The 22,670-nt window shown below is 46.3% G+C and overlaps 1 protein-coding gene across 3 annotated transcripts in view; it reads left to right on the top strand.

Annotated features, from left to right (window-relative positions):
• Positions 1 to 22,670, top strand: part of kiaa0586 (KIAA0586 ortholog) — a 934,633-nt gene that overhangs the window by 35,326 nt on the left and 876,637 nt on the right. For all 3 annotated transcript variants that reach the window (XM_072489245.1, XM_072489251.1, XM_072489243.1), the window contains exons 3-4: positions 18,769 to 18,844; positions 20,460 to 20,526. In XM_072489245.1, the coding sequence (XP_072345346.1) occupies positions 18,769 to 18,844; positions 20,460 to 20,526 (143 nt within the window). The remainder of the gene's footprint in view (positions 1 to 18,768; positions 18,845 to 20,459; positions 20,527 to 22,670) is intronic.

Here is a 22,670-nt window from a genome sequence, read left to right as displayed (position 1 = left end):
GACGCAAAGGCCAGAATGCCGGCCTCTTTCGCCTCCTGCACTCCCGGCTCGTCCACTGTTCCAAATATTGCTAGCCCCCAGCTTGGCTTGACCCGGACTTTCACCGCCTGGGATATTGCTCCCGCCACTCCTCTCCAGAACCCCTCCAGTGCCGGGCATGACCAAAACATATGGACATGGTTCGCCGGGCTCCCTGAGCACCTTCCACATCTGTCCTCTACCCCAAAGAACCTTCTCAACCTCGCCCCCGTCAAGTGCGCTCTGTGGACCACCTTAAATTGTATCAGGCTGAGCCTGGCACACGAGGAGGAGGAATTAACCCTACCTAGGGCATCAGTCCACAGACCTTCCTCGATCTCCTCCCCCAGCTCCTCCTCCCATTTACCCTTCAACTCTTCTACCAGCGTTTCCCCGTCTTCTTTCAACTCCTGGTGTATTTCCGACACCTTGCCCTCCCCGACCCATACACCCGAGATCACCCTATCTTGAACTTCTTGTGCCGGGAGCAACGAGAATTCCCTCACCTGTCGCCTCACAAAAGCCCTCGCCTGCATATATCTAAAGTCATTCCCGGGGGTAACTCGAACTTCTCCTCCAGTGCCCCTAGGCTCGCAAACGTCCCGTCGATGAACAGGTCCCCCATTCTTCCAATCCCCGCCTGATGCCAGCTCTGGAACCCCCTGTCCAGCTTCCCCGGGACAAACCGGTGGTTACCCCTGATCGGGGACCACACCAATGCTCCCATTGCACCCCGGTGCCGTCTCCACTGGCCCCAGATCCTTAGCGTTGCGGCCACCACCGGGCTCGTGGTATACTTTGTCGGCGAGAACGGCAGCGGTGCCGTCACCAACGCCCCATGGCTCGTTCCTTTATAGGACGCCATCTCCATCCTCTTCCATGCTGCCCCCTCTCCCTCCATAACCCACTTGCGGATCATCGCCACATTTGCTGCCCAGTAGTAGCTCCCCAGGTTTGGCAGCGCCAACCCTCCTCGGTCCCTACTGCATTCCAGGAACCCTCTCCTTACTCTCGGGGTCTTATTCGCCCACACAAACCCCATAATACTCCTGCCTACTCTCTTAAAAAAGGCCTTAGTGATCACGATGGGAAGGCACTGAAACACAAACAGAAACCTCGGAAGGACCACCATTTTGACCGACTGCACTCTACCCGCCAGCGAGAGCGGTAACATGTCCCATCTTTTGAAATCCTCCTCCATTTGCTCCACCAACCTCGTCAGATTCAGTTTATGTAGGGTCCCCCAACTCTTGGCTATCTGGATCCCCAGATACCGAAAGCTCCCCTCCGCCCTCCTCAGCGGTAGGTCCCCTATCCCTCTTTCTTGGTCCCCCGCCTGTAATACAAAGAGCTCACTCTTCCCTACATTGAGCTTATAGCCCGAAAACTCCCCAAACTCCCTTAGAGTCTGCATGACCTCCACCATCCCCTCCATTGGATCCGCCATGTGCAGCAACAGGTCATCCGCATATAGCGACACCCGATGCTCTTCTCCCCTTCGGACCACCCCCTTCCATTTATTAGACTCCCTCAATGACATGGCCAATGGTTCGATCGCCAATGCGAACAACAGGGGGGACAGGGGGCACCCCTGCCTCGTCCCTCGGTACAGTCGAAAGTACTCTGACCTCCGCCGGTTCGTCACTACACTTGCCATCGGGGCTCTGTAAAGGAGCTTAACCCAATTGATAAACCCTACCCCGAACCCAAACCTGCGCAGCACCTCCCAGAGGTACTCCCACTCTACTCGGTCAAAGGCCTTCTCCGCGTCCATAGCTGCCACTATCTCCGCCTCTCCCTCCTCCGATGGCATCATTATCACGTTTAAGAGCCGCCGCACATTGGTGTATGGTTGCCTGCCCTTTACAAATCCCGTCTGGTCCTCGTGGATTACCCCCGGGACACAGTCCTCTATCCTCGTGGCCAGCACTTTTGCCAGCTACTTTGCATCCACATTGAGGAGCGAGATCGGCCTGTACGATCCACATTGCAGTGGGTCCTTGTCCCGCTTTAGGATCAAAGAAATTGTCGCTTCTGACATTGTCGGGGGCAGGGTCCCCTCCTCTCTTGCCTCATTAAAGGTCCTCACCAGTAGCAGGGCCAACAGGTCTGCGTACTTCCTGTAGAACTCCACCGGGAATCCGTCCGGTCCTGGGGCCTTCCCCGCCTGCATGCTCCCCAAACCCTTGCTCAGCTCCTCCAACCCAATTGGTGCCCCCAAACCAGCCACCTCTTGCTCCTCCACCCTCGGGAATCTCAGCTGATCTAGGAATCGTCCCATCCCCTCTTCCCCCGCTGGGGGCTGGGATCTGTACAGCTCTTCATAAAAGGCCTTGAATACCTCGTTTATTTTCATAGCACTCCAAACCGTGGCTCCCCTTCTATCTTTGACTCCCCCTATTTCCCTCGCTGCCATCCTCTTACGGAGCTGGTGTGCCAGCATCCGACTAGCCTTTTCCCCATACTCGTAGGTCGCCCCCTGCGCTTTGCTCCACTGTGCCTCCGCCTTCCCTGTGGCCAACAGGTCAAACTCCGTCAGGAGCCGCCGTCTTTCCCCAAGTAATCTTTCCTCTGGGGCCTCTGCGTATCTCCTGTCCACTCTCAAAATCTCCCCCGCTAACCTCTCCCTTTCCATACCCTCTGTCTTCTCCCTATGAGCCCTAATGGAAATTAGCTCTCCCCTGATCACCACCTTCAACGCCTCCCATACCACCCCCACCCGCACCTCCCCGTTGTCGTTGGCCCCCAAGTACCTTTCGATACACCCCCTCACCTTCCCACACACCACCTCGTCCGCCAGCAGTCCCACATCCAGCCGCCACAACGGGCGTTGGTCCCTCTCCTCTCCCAGCTCCAGTTCCACCCAATGTGGGGCATGGTCCGAAACGGCTATAGCCGAATACTCCGTCCCCTCCACCCTCGGGATGAGCGCCCTACCCAGAACAAAGAAATCTATCCGTGAGTAGGCTTTGTGTACATGGGAGAAGAAAGAAAATTCCCTGGCCTGCGGCCTTGCAAACCGCCATGGGTCCACTCCCCCCCCCCCCCCATCTGATCCATAAACCCCCTAAGTACCTTGGCCGCCGCCGGCCTCTTTCCAGTCCTTGATTTGGAGCGGTCTAGTGCTGGATCCAACACTGTATTGAAGTCGCCTCCCATTATCAGGCCTCCTATCTCCAGGTCCGGAATGCGCCCCAACATGCGCTTCATGAATCCTGCATCATCCCAGTTCGGGGCGTATATGTTTACCAACACCACCCACATCCCTTGCAACCTACCGCTCACCATTACATATCGCCCTCCATTGTCCGCTGCAATAGTCTTGGCCTCAAATGACACCTGCTTTCCCACCAATATTGCCACCCCTCTATTCTTCGCGTCCAGTCCCGAGTGGAATACCTGTCCTACCCATCCCTTTCTTAGCCTGACCTGGTCCGCCACCTTCAGGTGTGTCTCTTGGAGCATGGCCACGTCCGCCTTCAGTCCCTTTAAGTGCGCGAACACTCGAGCCCTCTTCACCGGACCATTCAGGCCCCTCACATTCCACGTTATCAGCCGGATTGGAGGGGCTCTCACCCCCCCCCCCCCACGCCCCGCCGACTAGCCATCTCCTTTTCTGGGCCAGTCCCGTGTCCACGCCTCCCTCACCCTCCAGTCCCCCAGAGGTGGGATCACCGTCCCGACCACCTCTTCTGTGTCCCATTCCCTTTCGGCCAGTGCAGCAGCAACCCTTTCTCCCCCCCCCCCCCTTCCTCCCCTCCCCTCCCCCCGCTAGACCCCTGTCTAGCTTTTTTGCTCCCCCCATGTCACTCCCGTAAGTCAGCTGACGCCTGCTGACCCCGGCTTCCCCGGCTGTCCCATTGACCTCCCCACGTGGGAGTCTCCCAATCCATATGCATTCCTTCGTTCCCCTTCCCGCCTTTCTTCCCGCGCGCGGGAAAACACCCCGCGCTTTCCAAAGCCCGCTCCGCCCCCTCTGGCGCAGCTCCTGTCGCGGCCTTGTCTCTCTCCCCCAGCCCATGTAACATTTCCTGCGCGTGATTGACCCCCTATATACAACAACCATCACACATCAAACCTCACACATCCCCCCTACCCTCATAAACCCTCAGTTAGAGTCCAACTTTTCGGCTTGTACAAAGGTCCACGCCTCTTCAGGCGTTTCAAAGTAATAGTGTTGGCCCTTGTCTGTGACCCACAGTCGCGCTGGCTGCAGCATTCCGAATTTAACTTCTTTCCGGTACAACGCCGCTTTGGCCCGGTTGAAACCCGCTCTCCGCTTTGCAACCTCCGTGCTCCAGTCCGGGTATATTCGGATCTCTGCATTGTCCCACTTACTGCTCCTCTCCTTCTTGGCCCATCTCAGGACCCACTCTCTGTCCGTGAACCGGTGGAACCTCACCGCCATTGCCCTTGGCGGCTCATTTGCCTCGGGCTTCTTCGCCAGCACCCGATGTGCCCCGTCCAACTCCAGCGGCCTCGAAGGGGCCTTCGTGCCCATCATCGCCTCGAGCATCGTGCTCGCGTATGCCCCGGCATCAGCCCCCTCCACTCCCTCAGGGAGACCCAGGATTCGCAGATTCTTTCTCCTCGACCTGTTCTCCAGGTCTTTGAGTCTTCCCGCCCACCTCTTGTGTAGCGCCTCGTTCTGCTCCACTCTCACCGCCAGGCCCACGAGCTCGTCCTCGTTCTGACTGACTCTTTTCTGTACCTCCTGGATCTTAGCTTCGTGGACCTTCTGGGTGATCCCGAGTCCTTCAATTGCCGAAAGCATAGGCGGCAACATCTCCTTGCACATCTCCTCGCGCTGCTCCTCGAAGCAGCAGCGCTCGATGAACTCCTGCAGCTCCCCTTTGTCCCTGGCCGCCGCCATTTTGTTTTCTTTCCCTCGCTTCTCCCGTTGCTCCAGTGCCGCTCCTTTGGCCGTTACACTTCTGGTCCGTTTAAAATGTCTATGGAAACTCCTGAAAAAGGTCTGAGAGTCAGTTCCAGACGGGAGCTGCCGAATGCGCGACCTACACCTCCATGGCCGCCACCGGAAGCCTTGTCCCTGCTTCTTCAATGGCCTTGGTAGATCTTTTCACAGTTGTTCCCTCTGCTGCTAGAATTCACCTTTGATAGAGTCAAGTCAGATTGCAGCTTTAAGCTTGCCCTTCCCCCGCCTGCATGCTGGAAGAGGCTTTTGTCCAAACCTGCAGCCAAAGCCAAATCTTTTACTGTTTCTGCTGGGTCTGGTAGCCAAAAGACATAACATTCCTGGGGGACACGGTCAGGGGAATGCTGAAGTCTTCTTCCCACACCGGGAAATGTCAAACAAATGCCGTGGGGGCCCTGTAAAAGAGCCCAAAAGTCCGTTCCAAGCGGAAGCTACCGAATATGCGACCTAGCTCTGCATAGCCGCACCCGGAAGTCACCTATACCTTATTTCTAAGGTTTACCAAAACAAATAAAAATCTCTTTAAACTACCTTTGTTTTCCTAACAAACAATGCACATTTGTATAGTGTCTTGGGGGAGGTGTGGCCGGTACAGGCTGGACACTTCACTCTACCAAACTTTCCACTTCCCTGACAAATGTGAATCACCCCAGATGCCTTCAATTCATTTTGACGCCCGTGCCTCCAGTTGCCTTGGCCCTATATGGGGAGCAAAATAGCACAGTGTTAGCACTGCTGCCTCACAGTATCAGGGACCCAGATTTGATTCCGGCCTTGGGTGGAGTCTGTGTGGGGTTTGCATGTTCTCCTGTATCTGCATGGGTTTCCTCCAGGTGCTCCTCCCACAATCTAAAGTTGTGCAGGTTAGGTAGGTTGGCCATTATAAATTGCCCCTTGGTGTCCAGGGATGTGCAGGTTAGTTTATGGTGATAAAGTGGGGTGGGCGGGGGAGTAGACCTAGGTACAGTGCTCTTTTGGATGGTTGGTGCAGACTCAAAGGCCGAATAGTCTCCTTCTGCATTATTGGAATTATATGATGTGGAATTCCCTTCCTAAAACCATCTGACTTAAGTAGTCCTTAAACTCCAGCTCTTCAACCAAGCTTTTGGTTATGCCTTCTAATATCTTTTCTTGGTGCATGTGCAAGTTTGATTATTCCTCTGTTGGGCACCTTGGGATTTTTTCTACATTAACGGTGCTTTATAAATGCAATAGGTTCATCTTCTATCAACACTAAAACCTTACTTTTTAAAATTTGTTCATGGGATATGAGCGTTCCTGGAAAGGCCAACATTTGTTACTCATCCTGAATTGCCCTTGAGAAAGTGGTGTTGAGTGACTTTCAAATAAAGGTGCATTCCCTCATGCCATTATCCTTCTTGCAACATAACAACAAATTAACTCTTACAGTGATTTCCAAAGAGGGCACAATCAAGTACAACTTTTTAAAGATAGTGCTCTCCTGCTTAACTAAACACACATTTTTTGGAAAAAGAAAATTGGCACAGTACTTCTAGATAACATCTAAGTACCAGGATCACAGGAGGTGGTTGGCTGCTTATGATCTACAGAAATCACTTTGGACTGAGGTGGCTCTTTCCTCATGAAAGCCTGCCCCTGGCATGGAAACACAGTTGACTACATCTCTGGAGCTTGCTCCTGGGCAACTTGGTATTGCCTCTTTAGTTTCTCTCGTGTAGTGCTCGACGACCTGATATGTCATGATGCTCTGAAATCTAGTGGACTCTAGCTGCTATATTCCATTGGACTCTTGAATTTTGTTCATTCTGAACAGCAGAATGACTGCTCTAAAGACAGTTATCAGATGATATCAGAAATTCATGGGAACACATATCAGGAAAGGATTACAGGCTGAGTCTCTTTTCCCTTGAAAAAGAAGGCTGAATGGCGAGCTTTTGGAGGTCTTTAAAATTACAAAATATTTTGATAGAACGGAAAGAGAGAGAATGTTCCCACTTGTGGGGAAGAGCATAACTAGACGTCATCAATAAAAACAGCCACCAACAAATCCAATAGGGAATCTGGAGTAAATTTATTTACCAATAGAGGGATGAGAATGCGGAACTCGTTGCCATTCTCGTTGTCCACTGGCTGAAGCGAACAGTATAGATGTAAGGAGAAGGTAGACAAGCATATGAGGGAGAAGGGTGTGGAGGGTTACAATGCGAGATTTGAATGAGAATGATAGGAGGAGGCTTTAGTGGAGCATAAACACCGGCATGTGCTAGTTGGGCTGAATGGCATGTTTCTGTGTCATGTATCCTTGCAATCCTATGTAGATTCTGATATCCATGCGATACAGTGATCGTCATGGTGTTGAAGCTGTTTTCTATTCAGTCACCCATTAACTGTTTTTTAGCTGGAGCCTTTTAGCTGGAGAGCATGGCAACCCAGGGATGCGGGTTCGATTCTAGCCTTGGGTGACTATCTATGTGGCATTTGTATGTTCTTCCCATTTCTGTGTGGGTTTCCTCAGGTTTCCCTCCACAGTCCAAAGATGTGTAGGTTAGGTGGATTGGCCACAATCAATGCACAGCATCACAGGAATAGGGAGGGGGAGTGGGTCTAGTTAAAGTGCTCTTTTGGAAGGATTGTGCAGGCTGATGGCCTCCTTCTGCACTGTAGGGTTCTATGAATTCAACAAATCAGTCCCCAATTGCACATCAATGATGATGAATATGGACTTCCGGTTGCGGCGATGCGGAACTAAGCCGCACATTTCGGCAGCTCCCGCGATAACACTTTTGGGCTCTCCAGAGGAGCCCCAACGGAACTTTTTTGATTTAATCCCGTGTGGGAAGGTGAAGTAAGGTCCCCCCTTACGTTGTATGGCTGAGATTAGCGATGGAGCGGCGGGAAAAGAAGCTCTGGAGCAGCGACAAAAACGAGGGGGAAAAAGCAAGATGGCGGAGGGCGGAGATCGAGCAGCATGGGGGCCGGACCAGCAGGAGTTCCTTAAGCGCTGTGTGGAGGAGCTCAAAAAGGAGGTGCTGGCGCCAAAGCTGTTGGCGATCGAGGGGCTGAAGGAGATCCAGAAGGCCCAGGCGGTGGAGCTTCGCGAGGTGAGAGATAAAACGAATGAGAACGAGTACGAGATCCTGGGCCTGGCGGTAAAAATGGAGGCGCATGAGGCGGTGCACAGGAGGTGGGCCGAGAGAATCGAGGTCCTGGAGAACAGGTCGAGGAGGAAGAATCTCCGGATTCTGGGTCTCCCCGAAGGAGTGGAGGGAGCTGATGCTGGGGCGTATGTGAGTACGATGCTCCATTCGCTGATGGGTGCAGAGGCCTCTCCGAGCCTCCTCGAGCTGGAAGGGGCTCACCGGGTACTGGCGAGGAGACCCAAGGCTGATGAACCGCCAAGGGCGATAGTGGCAAGGTTCCATCGCTTCGCGGACAAAGAAAGTGTTCTGAGATGGGCCAAGAAGGTGCGGAGCAGTAGATGGGAGAATGCGGTGATCCGAGTTTACCAGGATTGGAGCGCGGAGGTGGCAAGGAGGAGAGCTGGCTTCAACCGGGCCAAGGCGGTGCTGCACAAAAAAAGAGTCAGGTTTGGCATGCTGCAGCCTGCGCGACTGGGTTACTTATGAGGACCAACACCATTATTTTGAAACGCCAGAAGAGGCTTGGACCTTTATTCAGACGGAAAAATTGGACTCGAACTGAGGGGATGTGGTTGTGGGGGGAGATGTTGGTTGTATACGGGGTTGTAAATATGGGTAAAGATTACTTCATGGGTGCGATGATGGATGGGGACGTGGGTAGAGGTCTGGTTAAAATCCCCCCCCCCTTTTTTTCTTTTCTGTTGACGAGATGATGGGGAATGTGGGCGTCGGTACTGGAGGGAGGCGAGACTCGGGGATGAGGGAACTGGGATAATGGCCGCAACAGGAGCTGCGCCATAGGGGGCGGGGCTGGCTCAGGAAAGCGCGGGCTTTTTCAAGAGCTAATGAAGGAGTTGAGAAATTTATGCTTACCTTGAAAAAAGTGATACATAGTTACAGCTGAGAGCAGGTCATGGAAATAAGACTTGTTATTGATTTCTTCACAATTACACAGCGAGTCCTCACTCGACTATTGGAAAGCCTCCAGTTACACTCATCTTTGAACATCCTATACGCACATGCCTTGAGCTACCCCGCAGAGCTAATGATCAACATGTATGTTGTCCAAAACAAAAGAATTGAATAAAAGTAAACGCAGAGCGACACCTGGAATTTAGAACTGCACAACTAAAGCTGTGCCATCATGTTTGTGAAACGATATGGTCCTGTTCGAAAGCAAATAACCCCCTTTGACATCCAGCCATTTGTTGTGACCAACAGAAAAGAATCAATGATTACTGCTAAGCACAGTTCACAAATTATTAGCTGGACAGCACTGGGAGGACAGGACAATATGTGGTTTTCCAAAATCTCACAGCACGCATTTGAACCTTTCTCGGAGATCTCTGCAATTATTAAATTTGTTGTTTGTGATTTGTTCTTGGGAGTGTTTCTGGCTGTCTGTCTGTCTCACAAGTAACTACATTAAAATGAGTTCATCTTTAACGCCAACAGTGTACAGGGGAACAAGGGAACAATCAATTGATTTGCTGTCTTGTTTTCAAAATTTAATTTTTTTATGTGTTCATAGACTTAAAGATTCCCATTTTAAAGTTATAATTTTCATGTTATTTATAGTTAAAAAGCAAAACTTCCAATAATTTGAGTATAGTTGTTTTTTCTTTGAACAGATGTGAGGTGAGAGATTCAATTACAAAGGCAGTGCAGCATCGCCAATGACACAAGGGTGTAATTATAGTGTGTGAAATTTAGGTATCGGAATTTTAAATGACGAGCAATGAAGAAAAATGCACACAGACACAAGAGTTTTTCATGTGCTAAGTATTTCAAACAATTTAGTCGTTGAAATTTAAAAAACAATTGTGGCCTGGATTGTGTGGAAAATGGTGGTCAGGCTACCAGGACAAAGAAGAACAAAGAAAAATTATAGCACAGGAACAGGCCCTTCAGCCCCCTAAGCCTGTGCCGATCCAGATCCTCTATCTAAAACTGTTGCATATTTTCTAAGGATCTGTATCCCTCTGCTCCCTGCCCATTCATGTATCTGTCTAGATACATCTTAAATGACGCTATTGTGCCTGCCTCTACCACCTCCGCCGGCAATGCGTTCCAGGCACCCACCACCCTCTGCTTAAAGAACTTTCCACACATATCTCCTTTAAACTTTTCCCCTCTCATCTTGAACTCGTGGCCCCTAGTAATTGAGTCCCCCACTCTGAAGAAAAAGCTTCTTGCTATCCATCCTGTCTATACCTCTCATGATTTTGTAGACCTCAATGAGGTCCCCCCTCAACCTCCGTCTTTCTAATGAAAATAATCCGAATCTACTCAACCTCTCTTCATAGCTAGCGCCCTCCATACCAGGCAATATCCTGGTGAACCTCCTCTGCACCTTCTCCAAAGCATCCACATCCTTTTGGTAATGTGGCGACCAAAACTGTACGCAGTATTCCAAATGTGGCCGAACCAAAGTCTTACACAACTGTAACATGACCTGCCAACTCTTGTACTCAATGCCCCTTCCGATGAAGGAAAGCATGCTGTATGCCTTCTTGACCACTCTATCGACCTGCGCAGCCACCTTCATGGTACAATGGACCTGAACACACACATCTCTCTGTACATCAATTTTCCCCAGGGCTTTTTCATTTACCGTATAGTTCACTCTTGAATTGGATCTTCCAAAATGCATCACCTCGCATTTGCCCGGATTGAACTCCATCTGCCATTTCTCCGCCCAACTCTCGAATCTATCTATATTCTTCAATCTTCTCTGACAGTCCCCTTCACTATCTGCTACTCCACCAATCTTAGTGTCATCTGCAAACTTGACAATCAGACCACCTATACCTTGCTCCAGATCATTTATGTAAATCACAAACAACAGTGGTCCCAGCACGGATTCCTGTGGAACACCACTGGTCACAGTTCTTCATTTTGAGAAACTCCCTTCCACTACTACTCTCTGTCTCCTGTTGCCCAGCCAGTTCTTTATCCATCTAGCTAGTACACCCTGGACCCCATGAGACTTCACTTTCTCCATCAGCCTACTATGGGGAACCTTATCAAATGCCTTAATGAAGTCCATGTATATGACATCTACAGCCCTTCCCTCATCAATCAACTTTGTCACTTCCTCAAAGAATTCTATTAAGTTGGTAAGACATGACCTTCCCTGCACAAAACCATGTTGCCTATCACTGACAAACCCATTTTCTTCCAAATGGGAATAGATCCTATCCCTCAGTATCTTCTCCAGCAGCTTCCCTACCACTGACGTAAGGCTCACCGGTCTATAATTACCTGGATTATCCCTGCTACCCTTCTTAAACAAGGGGACAACATTAGCAATTCTCCAGTCCTCCGGTACCTCACCCGTGTTCAAGGATGCTGTAAAGATATCTGTTAAGGCCCCAGCTATTTCCTCTCTCTGTTATTACAGTATGGAGAAAGTAAATTATCGTTTTCTGGCATTCATGCATTTAAATGCTTAAATCTGGAAACTGCTGTTTGAAATACCCTGATCCTCCATAGGATCTGCTGCAATAATCCTCATCAATAGACTCAACACTGAAAATGCATAAACTTCTGAGTACTTGTCCATTAGTTCTCCAATAAAAATGTCAAAAAACTGTTAAGAGTTGGTGCATTCAGGACTAAGTGAATTTTTAATGACATGATTGTATAAAATTCAGGCTCATGGGATTGGAAATTATATGTTAGCTTGGATTGAGGATAAATTAAAGGACAATAAATGGAGAGTGAAAACAAATGGTCCATTTTCAGGTTTGCAGCTTGTAACTAGTGGGGTGACACAAGAATCTCTGCTTGGCTCAGTGATGAATGTAGGAATTTCTTATATATATTGTATTTTATATCTGTTGCAGTAACTTTTAAAAGCATGAGTTCAGGTGTGTGTGTGATATTTATATATATATATATATATATATATATATATGTATATATTGCAGTAATATTATTAAATAATCTAGGTTAACATTTCCAGACAATGTGGTTGCAGAAGATGTTGCAATTAAGCTGTTGTAAAAAGTGAGATCATCATTCTATCTAACCATGTATATTGTTTACCTATATAGTGCTAATGGAATTTTGTTTATAGAAAGAATGTTCCCTGGGGTTAAATAATTGAGGGGTTGTGACCATCTTAGTAGATGGTCATAACCCAGTTAGTGGGATAGAGATGATGCAATTAGTGGGAGGAGCCAGGTCTGAAGCGGGCAGTTTAGTTTTAGTTTTGCTGGGAGCTTTTAGCTGAGCAGCAGCTTTTGCAAAAGGCTGTCAGGTTAAGCAGCAATCTGACCCCGACAGGAATCTGCAGGCTGTTTCGCTCTCCCTCTATCTCTTCAAGCAGTATTTCTAAGAAATCTCTATTCAAGTGTACAGTAGGTAACCTTGTGTTTTCTAACTTTATTTGCAAGTGGCTTTTGACATGTGATGCGTTTTGCTTGATTGGTGATAAAGTAACAGTTAGAAGTTAAAGCGTTTCCTTTTATGGTGAAGAATTGTTTAACTGTTAATCGTAAGCTATTTTCTGTGATAATGTAGTTAATAATAAAGTTGGTTTTAATATAACTTATCCTTATTTGTTAGTGGAATCACTCCTGGAGCAAATTATCCTTTCCTTACAGTTTTACAAGTTTAAAAAAATGTTTTGGTTCTTGCCCAGTATCCTAACAAATGTTAGGGTCTGGTCTGGGATCTTAACAGGTCTCCACTATTTGCAATCTATATCAATGACTTTGATGAGGGAACAAAGTATAATGTTGTAGAATCATAGAATAGTTACAGCACAGAAGAAGGCTATTTGGCCCATCAAACCTGTGCTGGCCCTCCTGAGGGAGCAATTCACCCAGCGTCACTCCCCAGCCTTTTCCCTGAGGCTGCAAATATTTCCTTTCCAGATAATGTATCCAAGTTTTCTATTGATACAAATCTGTGTGGAAAAATAAGCTGTGAGAAGTACATCAGGAAAAAATATGTTTGGAAAGAGTTTTTGTTCCCAAGTATTTAAGTTGAAATTGAGTTTTAATTGTTTAATAGACTGCACCAATGGGTGTACCAATGGTGGTACTGTGGTGTTGTTGGAGAGGTGATAGCTAACCCCAAACTTGGGAGTCGAAGAAGACAGGACCTGTTTTCTAGTTTTATCATCGTGTGAAACAATATATAGGTTAATTGAGTGGACAAGAAATGAAGTACAGTACAACCAAATGTGAAGTTATCCAATTTGGTAGGAAGAATAGAAGTAAAGGCTTCTGTGCAGAAGAGTCCCTTGTATACAAAGCACAAAGTTAATATGCATGTACAGCAAGCAATGAGGAAGGCAAATTAAAGGTGTATTGACCCTTATTGCAAGGGATTTAAAGAGTATACAAATAAGGAAGTCTTGTTGTTTATTTGGTGAGATCATATCTGGACTAGTGTACATCTTTGATCTCGCCACCTAAGGAAGCTTACACTTGATTTTTAGGGGCCAGAATGGAAGTTGATTGGATTTATTTCTGGGATGAGAGGGTTGGCCCTTTAGAAGAGTGAGTGCAGTATGCGCCTATATTTTGAAGAACGAGAGATGTTCTCATCAAAGCATAATTTATTTTTTTAGGAGGGCTTGAAAGAGGAGATGTTGAGAGGCTGTTTACCTGGTTGGAGAGTCTAGAACTAGTCTCGGGATAAGGCATCAGTTATTTAGAACTGAGATTAGGAGAAATCGCTTCACTCGGAGTTGTGAATCTTTACACTGTACCCCAGAGGACTATGGATATTCATCGGTGAGAATATTCAATACTGAGACCAACAGATTTTTGGCCAATAAAGAAACCAAGGATATGAGAGGTGGAGTGGGAAAGATTTGAGATGGAAGATCAGCAATATTTTTACTGAATGATGAGCAAGTTTGAGGGATATATATGGCCTACCTCTGTTCCTATTTCTTATGTTCTTATAAAGACTAATGCAAAGTACTAATTTCATATCTGAGCCATGTCCTTTATCTCCATGAGAATATCTCAATTTCCCCCCCAATTGGCTCCACCCTTTGACTATTTCTAAACTTTTTGTATGTTTACAAAATACTTCATTATTTTGCCTGTGAAACCAATATCAAATAATAAGAACAGAAAATGCTGGAGATGCTCAGCAAGTGTTGCAGCATCTCAAGACAGAGCTAAACAATGTTATCTCTGGTAAAAGGTTATCACTGTTAATTCTGCTTCTCATGCTGATGAGCATGATGCTGCTGAACCTGATGAACATCTCTTCAACATTTTCTGTTTTTATTTCAGATTTTCAGCATCCTCAGTGTTTTACATTTGTAATCTTGTTCAAAACATTCTCATATTTTACTCCTAATTTCCTTTTTCAGTTCTCTGTATATTCTATATTGATCTAGTTCTGCTCTGTATTAAGGGTCTGACACTTAACATAAGCTTTCTTTTTCTGTTTTGTTTTAATCTCTTTTTAAAAATAAATTTAGAGTAGCCAATTGTCTTTTTTTTTTCAATTAAGGGGCAATTTGGCATGGGAAATCCGCCTACCCTGCACATCTTTGGGTTGTGGGGGTGAGACCCATGCAGACACAGGGAGAATGTAAAAACTCCACACGGACAGTGACCCGGGGGGATCGAACCCAGATCCTCAGCACCGTGATGCAGCAGTGCTAGCCACCGTGCCGCCCGGTTTTAATCTCTATATCTTTAGTCATCCAGGGAGCCCCAGCTTTGGATTACTTTCCATTTGCCTTTATTGCAAATGTCTCCTCTTTGAATGCCTCAAATGCTCATTTATTGTTTCTTGTTTGATCCCAATCCACCTGGGTCAGAATATTTTTCAATTCACTGAAATAAGTCTTACTCTACTTGAGTATTTTTTAATAAAGTAATATTGAAGATAATAACAATATAGCAATCAAACAACGAAGATGTAAGGGTACAAATTCAAAAGTTACCAACAAATCTTCAATAAAAAACACAAACTGAAGCCTAAACACTACAACTAAACCCCCTAACAGCTGACCGTGTCTAGATCCTTAAAAAAGGAAATATAAGGTTGCTATCTCCGGTAGAACCTCTACATCGATCCCCAATGGTAATTTATTTTTTTCTAAGTGCAGGAATGTCGTTAAATCGTCCAACCAGCCAGAAGCACTGGGCGGGATGGGAGACCTTCAGCTAAGCAATATTCGCCTCCGGGCTACCAGTGAGGTGACAACATCTGTCCCTACCCCAGAGTGAAATGCCAGTGAATCTGAGACCCAAATATGGCTACCAGTAGACATGGCTCTAGAACCACCCGAAGAATCTCCGATATAGTGTTGAAGAAGGAAACCCAGAAGCTGGCAAGTTTGGGACAAGACGAAAACATGTGTGTGGTTAGCTGGGGCAAGCGAACAAGGATCACACCTGCCCTCCACCTTTGGAAAAAAAACCACTCATCCTTGCCTTGGTCAAGTGCATCCTGTGTAACACCTTGAACTGAATCAAACTCAACCAGGCATGAGGATGTGGAAATGACCCTGTAGAGGGCCTCCCTCCAAGCCTCATCCGTAGCACAGGCCCCAGCACCCTCGCTGCATCCAATGGGGCGGGATCCGAAGAAAGAAGATAGCCATATAAATATGAGATAGACCCCTCGCCAGGTTGAGCCAAGGATAAAATCTTCTTCAGCAAGGAGGAGAGTTGGGCCAAAGGAAAGGAAGGAAAAACCTTACAGGAAAAGTCACAAATCTCAAAATAATGAAAGAGAATAGAATTGGGCAACTGAAATTTGTCGGCCAGCTCCCTAAAACTGGTAAATCTCCCCTCTACAAACAGGTCCCCAAAATGCTCCAGCCCCTTTGCCTTGCAAGATTTAAATGAATGGTCAAAACCAGAAGGTAAGAAGAGGCGATTTTTACCAATAGGGGCTAAAGAAGACAGGGAAAAGAGTTTAAAGTGCTGCCGAACCTAAGGGAGGATTCCACCACTGGATTTGAGGAAAATCCTAGCAGGAGAGAAGGGCAGTGGTGGTGCAGTAATTATGGCATGAAGAGTAAAGGTAGTGCACGAGCGAGCCTCCATTCTGTCCCAAATAGAATCGGGGTCATTAATCCACAGCAAAACCTTCTGGATTTAGCAGCTCAATAATGAAACAAAAAAATTGGGAGAGCCAAACCTCTCTTTCTCTTTGGTGCAGAACACTGCAGATTCTAGTTGAGTTTTTTTACATTTGATTTCTATTTGTCCTTTTCCATAACTACTCAAATCCTAATGTTGTGCTCACTGTAACCCAAATGCTTCACCACTGAAACAGTGATCTATTTGCCTCACTTCAGGATCCAGAACCAGATCCAGCCTTCTTTATTAGGCTGCAAACCGACTGATTGAAAAAGTTATCTTGTACATATTTCAGGAATTCCTCCCCTTTGTCCTTAACTCTGTCATTTTACCAACTTACGTTAGGATAATTGACTTCCCATTTTCCTTAACCTATAGTTCTTGCAACTTTCAGCAATTTTCCTCAAAATTTACTCTTCCATATCCTTCCTGTTATTTGCTGACGTATAGTATTCACCCAATGCCTTAGTACCTCTGCTATTGCTCCTTAATTCCGACCAAATGAATTCTGTCTTTGAAATTTCATGGACATCACTTTTCAATACTGTCATCCCTCCCTCTTTCCTGACTATCCTGTAACCAGAATTATTAACTTCCCAACCTTTCCTTTCCTTTATTTTAGCCATGACTCTGTTATTGCCACCGCAGCTAGGTTAAGCCTTTCCTCACTTCCTTGTTCTCGTTTTCACTTACCCACACTCTGCACTTTGCATCTCTTTGCACTCTGCATCGCCTATTCCAGGAGCAATGTTTGTTCATTGATGTTTTTGCTCCCTATCTTTCCCCAGGCCCTTGCTGTTTGTTGATCCAGGTGGGAGTAAGCTTCCCGATGCAGAGGCAACACAGCTGCTCATCATCTTGCCTGTGCTTTAAAAAAAAAAGTGACAATCGCGGTCTTTTTTTTGGTTAACTGATTATTATTCTGGTTGAAGTGCTGCCCAAACAATTTGTATTGCTCAGAGGCTCCCCCATCTGTCGTACACACATACTGCACCACAATTTACTGGAATATATATATTTGAGAAATATGTTCATTATTCGTGATTTCGCCGAAGTTTTGTGGGAAGGTGACCCCTGCGAATGTCCGGACTTTTCTCTATGTAATTGTTAAAAAAAATTAGAGTATCCAATTATTTGTTCCAATTAAGGGGCAATTTAATGTGGCCAATCCGCCTAACCTGCATATCCTTTGGGTTGTGGGTGAGACCGACGCAGACACGGGGAGAATGTGCAACCTTCACACGGACGGTGACCCGGGGCCGAGATCGAACCCGTATCCTCGTCGCCCTGAGGCAGCAGTGCTAACCACTGCGCCACGTTCTGCCCTTTACTGTATGTCATAATCCCATGAGGCAATTTGTGCCAACAGCCTGCCACCTTATTGACCATGCTCTATGCATTTATTACATACTTGTACTCCATATCCATCTTGGTCTGCCTTGCATTCTTCCTTTGCCTGATGCCCTCTATGTTTCTCTATTCCACAATTATAGTATTCTCATGTTATTTGTCTCTCCCAGTGCTCTGTACTGCCAAATTAATTTTGCCCTGCCTCGTCCACAGCATAAGTTAACCGTGGCACATTGAAATTGGTTGAGATATGACTCATACATCATGTACATAACCCTCCAGCACTAGATGTAGTCTCAGTACCTCAGGACTTTCATCGAACATACAGTGCAGAATCAGGCCATTTGGCCCATTGAGTCTGCACCGACCCATTTCAGCCCTCACTTCCACCCTATCCCCGTAATCCAATAACCCCTCGTAACCTTTTTTGGTCACTAAGGGCTATTTATCATGGCCAATCCACCTAACCTGCACATCTTTGGACTGTGGGAGGAAACCGGAGCACCCGGAGGAAACCCGCGCAGACACTGGGAGAACGTGCAGACTCCGCACAGACAGTGACCCAGCAGGGAATCGAACCTGGGACCCAGGCGCTGTGAAGCCACAGTGCTAATCATTTGTGCTACCATGTTGCCCAAGTACCCAATTATTTGCCCACAAACCGTGTTGCCCAAGTGCCCTTTCAACCCTCCCTTGTCCATCCACACATTAGCTTCACTTATTTTATTACACCTCTCCTCAGTAGCTTGTGACACTGGGAGTAATGCTGAGATTGTCACCTTTTAAGGACCTGTTGTTTAATTTCCTCCCTAACACTTGAAAGTTTGACTGCAGGACCTTCACTCTTTTAGGGGCTTTTCACAGTAACTTCATTTGAAGCCTACTTGTGACAATAAGCGATTTTCCTTTCATTTTCATTTCTTTTCCTTCATGAGTTGCTGCTTCCAGCATGTACCATGACTTTTGGCAGTTCCATATCTCTCCTGCAGACTATTTTGCACTTGCTTTGTGATATCATCGATACATTGTTATGGAAAAACTAGGCTCCCCAGTTAAAGAAAAAAGTATTGGATTTTAATCGCAAACTTAAAAACATTAAGTCGACCAAAAGCCATTGTGACTTTAGAAATAAACCTTCTCAAAGAATGAGGAAGAGCAAGAAAGCAATTTGTTTTGAAAATCTTTCTTGATTTCAATTTTGTAGGATGAATGCAAGTCTATCAAATTTTTCAAGGAAATTTACTGATTGTTTTTGTATTCATCAAACCAGTGTCCAAGTTCAAATCATGCACAAACAGCCGCAGGACACCTTCCAACAGCACCAGCAGATGGCAGCAGACACGAAGGTATGACCAAGAGTGCCCACATTCATATGAGTTTAGTGGCATGTTCTGAGAATGTAAATATGTGGAATAGTCACATGACTGACAGTATTTCAGTTTAAAACTCACTGCTTGTGTCCTCTTTCAGTCAACATAGCAGTATGGCACAGGCTGAGTGTTTAGTTGTGATTGCTGCAAATACTGGTGCATGATCAATTCACTGGAAATGCAATATCAAGGGCAGGTGATAAACCTTAATTGGTGATTTTTGGGTGAAATTTGTGCAGCTCGGCGGCATGGTGGCGCAGTGGTTAGCACTGCTGCCTGCGGCGCTGAGGACACGGGTTTGATCCCGGGCCACTGGCTGTGTGGAGTTTGCACGTTCTCCCCATGTCTGCGTGGGTCTCACAGGTTAGGTGGACTGACCATGCCAAATTGCCCCTTAATTGGAAACAAAATAATTGGGTACTCTAAATTAAAAAAAAAATAATAATTTTGTGTGATAAATATAGTGCTTGTTTAGAAACATTTGATTAATTTTAAAATTAGAATCATAGGAACTACAGGAGACTATTCAAACCCTTGAGCCTGTTCTTGCCATTCAGCTACATTATGGCTCATCTGTATCTTCATTACATTTACCTGACATGTATCTTTATCCCTTAATTGCTTGCTTAACTAACCTGCCTGTCCTCGCAGCAGCAAAGTTGCTTGCTCTCACCAGTATCCCTGTCCCTCCTAATCCCTTTCCTGGGTAACTATTCTGCTAATGAAGTTAGAACCATCCAAAGTCTCCAATTTAAATCCGAGTATCGGATGGTTCTCAGGGCAGCGTCATTGTCCATTGGCAGTTCAAACCTCCTGAGCAATTGCTGTGCAGTCCTTGCATGGGGACCTCTGGGCAGCCCACCAATCCATCTTCTCAGGTACCCCTCCGTCACCCCTCACAGAAAATCAGATGTTCTGGGGCAGTCCAGGTCACACATGTAGATCCAGATGTTATTTCCTAATTTTTCCTTGGGTTGGGGTGAGGTTGGGGTAGGAAATTGGTTGGCTCAGCTGGACAGACAGCCAGTGTGGATCAGATTGGTGCGAACAGCATGGGGTCTGATCCTCATTCAGGCTGGAGTGGTTTTAGGACTTGTCCCCTCATCCTACTCATGGTCGGAGTCGTGGTGCTGTGGGTTGGATGTGCCCTTGGACAGAGAAGTTTTTCCTAATTTCACCTGGATGCCCCAGTAGGAGGCAAAGACAAAATTGCTGTAAAATTACAATGAAACTATACTGAATGAAACAAATTAGAATATGAAGTTACTCTTGTGAACTTCCAACTGTGTGATTGCAGAGTTCTTCTTGTAGGTTATCTCATTGTATTGTTTGGGAATGGTAGGCTTTGAGGTGGCAGGCAGTAACTTAAAGAATGGAGGCAACAAAAATATCTTGAGAGAAAAGTTTTCCTCTGCACCTTCCTTCGCACAGGTAGGTGGAGGGAGGGACATTTCCACTTCTCAAAAATTAAGATCAGTGGGCACAATCCTGGAAGTAAGAGATGATTTGTATGAAGTTAGCTACGACTGTTTAGGATTAATTATGCTTGTATGCTTTGCATAAACTGTAATTTGAATTTTCAATTTTGTAGGAAATGATATTTTGATTTCCCAGTATACCAGAGGACAGAAAGAAGCAGTGAAAGCTATTGTCAAGCGGTAAGTTCTGGGTGCCAATTTTAATTCCTTGTGATACTGTTTCTGGATGGGAGGGAAGCAAAAATAAGCACATGATTTCATCTTCAACTATGCTCAGCAATGTGAACTCTACTTGCATTTTAAGAAGAAAATATAAAGTTATTTTAATGGGCGAAAGGTAAATTATGCTTGTGTGAACACATTCCTCTTAGAGTGAAGGGTAAGGCTGGTAGAAGTAGGGAACCCTGGATGACTCGGATATTGAGGCCATGGTCAAAAGGAAGAAGGAGGCATATGACGTGCATAGGCAGCTAGGATCAAGTAGATCCCTTGAAGAGTTTAGGGTAGAATTAAGAGAGAAATCAGGAGGGCAAAAAGGGGACATGAGATTGTCTTCGCAGATAAGGCAAAGGAAAATCCAAAGAGCTTTTACAGATACATAAAGGACAAAAGAGTGACTAGTGAGAGGGTAGGGCCTCTTAAGGTTAAACAGGATCATCTATGTGCGGATCCACAAGGGATGGGAGAGGTCCTAAATGAATATTTCTTGTCAGTATTTACTGTTGAGAAAGGCACAAATGTTAGGGAAATAAAAAGTGATGTCTTGAGGAGTGTACATATTACAGAGAGGAAGGTGCTTGAGGTATTAAAGCGCATCAAGATAGACAAATCCCCGGTACCTGATGAAATGTATCCCAGGACGTTGTGTGAGGCTGGGGAGGAAATTGCCGGCCCCCTGGCTGAGATATTTAAATCATCGACAGCCACAGGAGCTGTGCCTGAAGATTAGAGGGTAGCAAATGTTGTGCCCTTGTTTAAGAAGGGCTGGAGGGACAAGCCCGGGAACTACCGACCGGTGAGTCTTACTTCTATAGTGGGTAAGTTGTTAAAAGGTATTCTGAGCGACAGGATCTACAGGCATTTAGACAGGCAAGAGCTGATTAGGGAAAGTCAACATGACTTTGTAAGGGGAAAGTCATGTCTCACGAATTTGATTTTTTAACGGGATAACCAAGAAGGTAGATGAGGGCAGTGCAGTCAACGTTGTCTCTATGGACTTTAGCAAGGCTTTTGACAAGGTACCGCATGGTAGATTGTTGCAAAAGGTTAAATCTCATGGAATCCAGGGTGAGGTAGCCAATTGGATGCAAAATTGGCTTGGTGGTTGTGGAGGGTTATTTTTCAAACTGGAGGCCTGTGACCAGCGGTGTGCCTCAGGGATCAGTGCTGGGTCCACTGTTATTTGTGATACATATAAATGATTTGGATGAGAATATAGGAGGCATGGTTAGTAAGTTTGCAGGTGACACCAAGATTGGTGGCATAGTGGATAGTGAAGAAGGTTATATAAGATTGCAACAGGATCTTGACCAGTTGGGCCAGTGGGCAAATGAATGGCAGATGGAGTTTAATTTGGATAAATGTGGGGTGATGAATTTTGGTAGATCAAATCAGGGCAGGACTTACTCAGTTAATGGTAGGGAGGTGGGGAGAATTACAGAACAAAGAGATCTTGGAGTACAGGTTCATAGCTCCTTGAAGGTGGAGCTGCAGGTGGACAGGGTGGTGAAGAAGGCATTCAGCATGCTAGGTTTTATTGGTATGATTATTGAATACAGGATTTGGGACGTCTTGTTGACGTTGTACAAGATTTTGGTAAGACCACACATGGAATACTGTGTTCAGTTCTGGTCACCCTATTATAGGAAGGATATTGTTAAACTGGAAAGAGTGCAGAAGAGATTTACAAGGATGCTACCAGGATTTGATGGTTTGAGTTATAAGGAGAGGCTGGATAGGCTGGAACTATTTTCCCTGGAGCGTAGGAGGCTTAGGGGTGATCTTATAGAGGTCTATAAAATAATGAGGAGCATCGATAAGGTAGATAGTCGACATCTTTTTCCAAAAATAGAGGGGTCTAGAACTAGAGGGCATAGATTTAAGGTGAGAGGAGAGAGATACAAAAGAGACCAGAGGGAACATTTCTTCACAGAGGGTGGTGAGCATCTGGAATGGGCTGCCAGAGGCAGTGGTAGAGGTGGGTACAATTTTGTCCTTTAAAAAGCAATTAGACAGTTACATGGGCAGGGTGGGCATAGAGAGATATGGGCCAAATGCAGGCAAGTGGGATTAGCTTAGTGATGGAAACTGGGCGGCATGGACCA

Source organism: Scyliorhinus torazame, chromosome 2, assembly GCF_047496885.1.
Source record: "Scyliorhinus torazame isolate Kashiwa2021f chromosome 2, sScyTor2.1, whole genome shotgun sequence".
Classification (NCBI taxonomy): domain Eukaryota; kingdom Metazoa; phylum Chordata; class Chondrichthyes; order Carcharhiniformes; family Scyliorhinidae; genus Scyliorhinus; species Scyliorhinus torazame.
The sequence above is the reverse complement of the archived record's forward strand: the minus strand, read 5'-3'. Positions and strand labels throughout refer to the sequence as shown.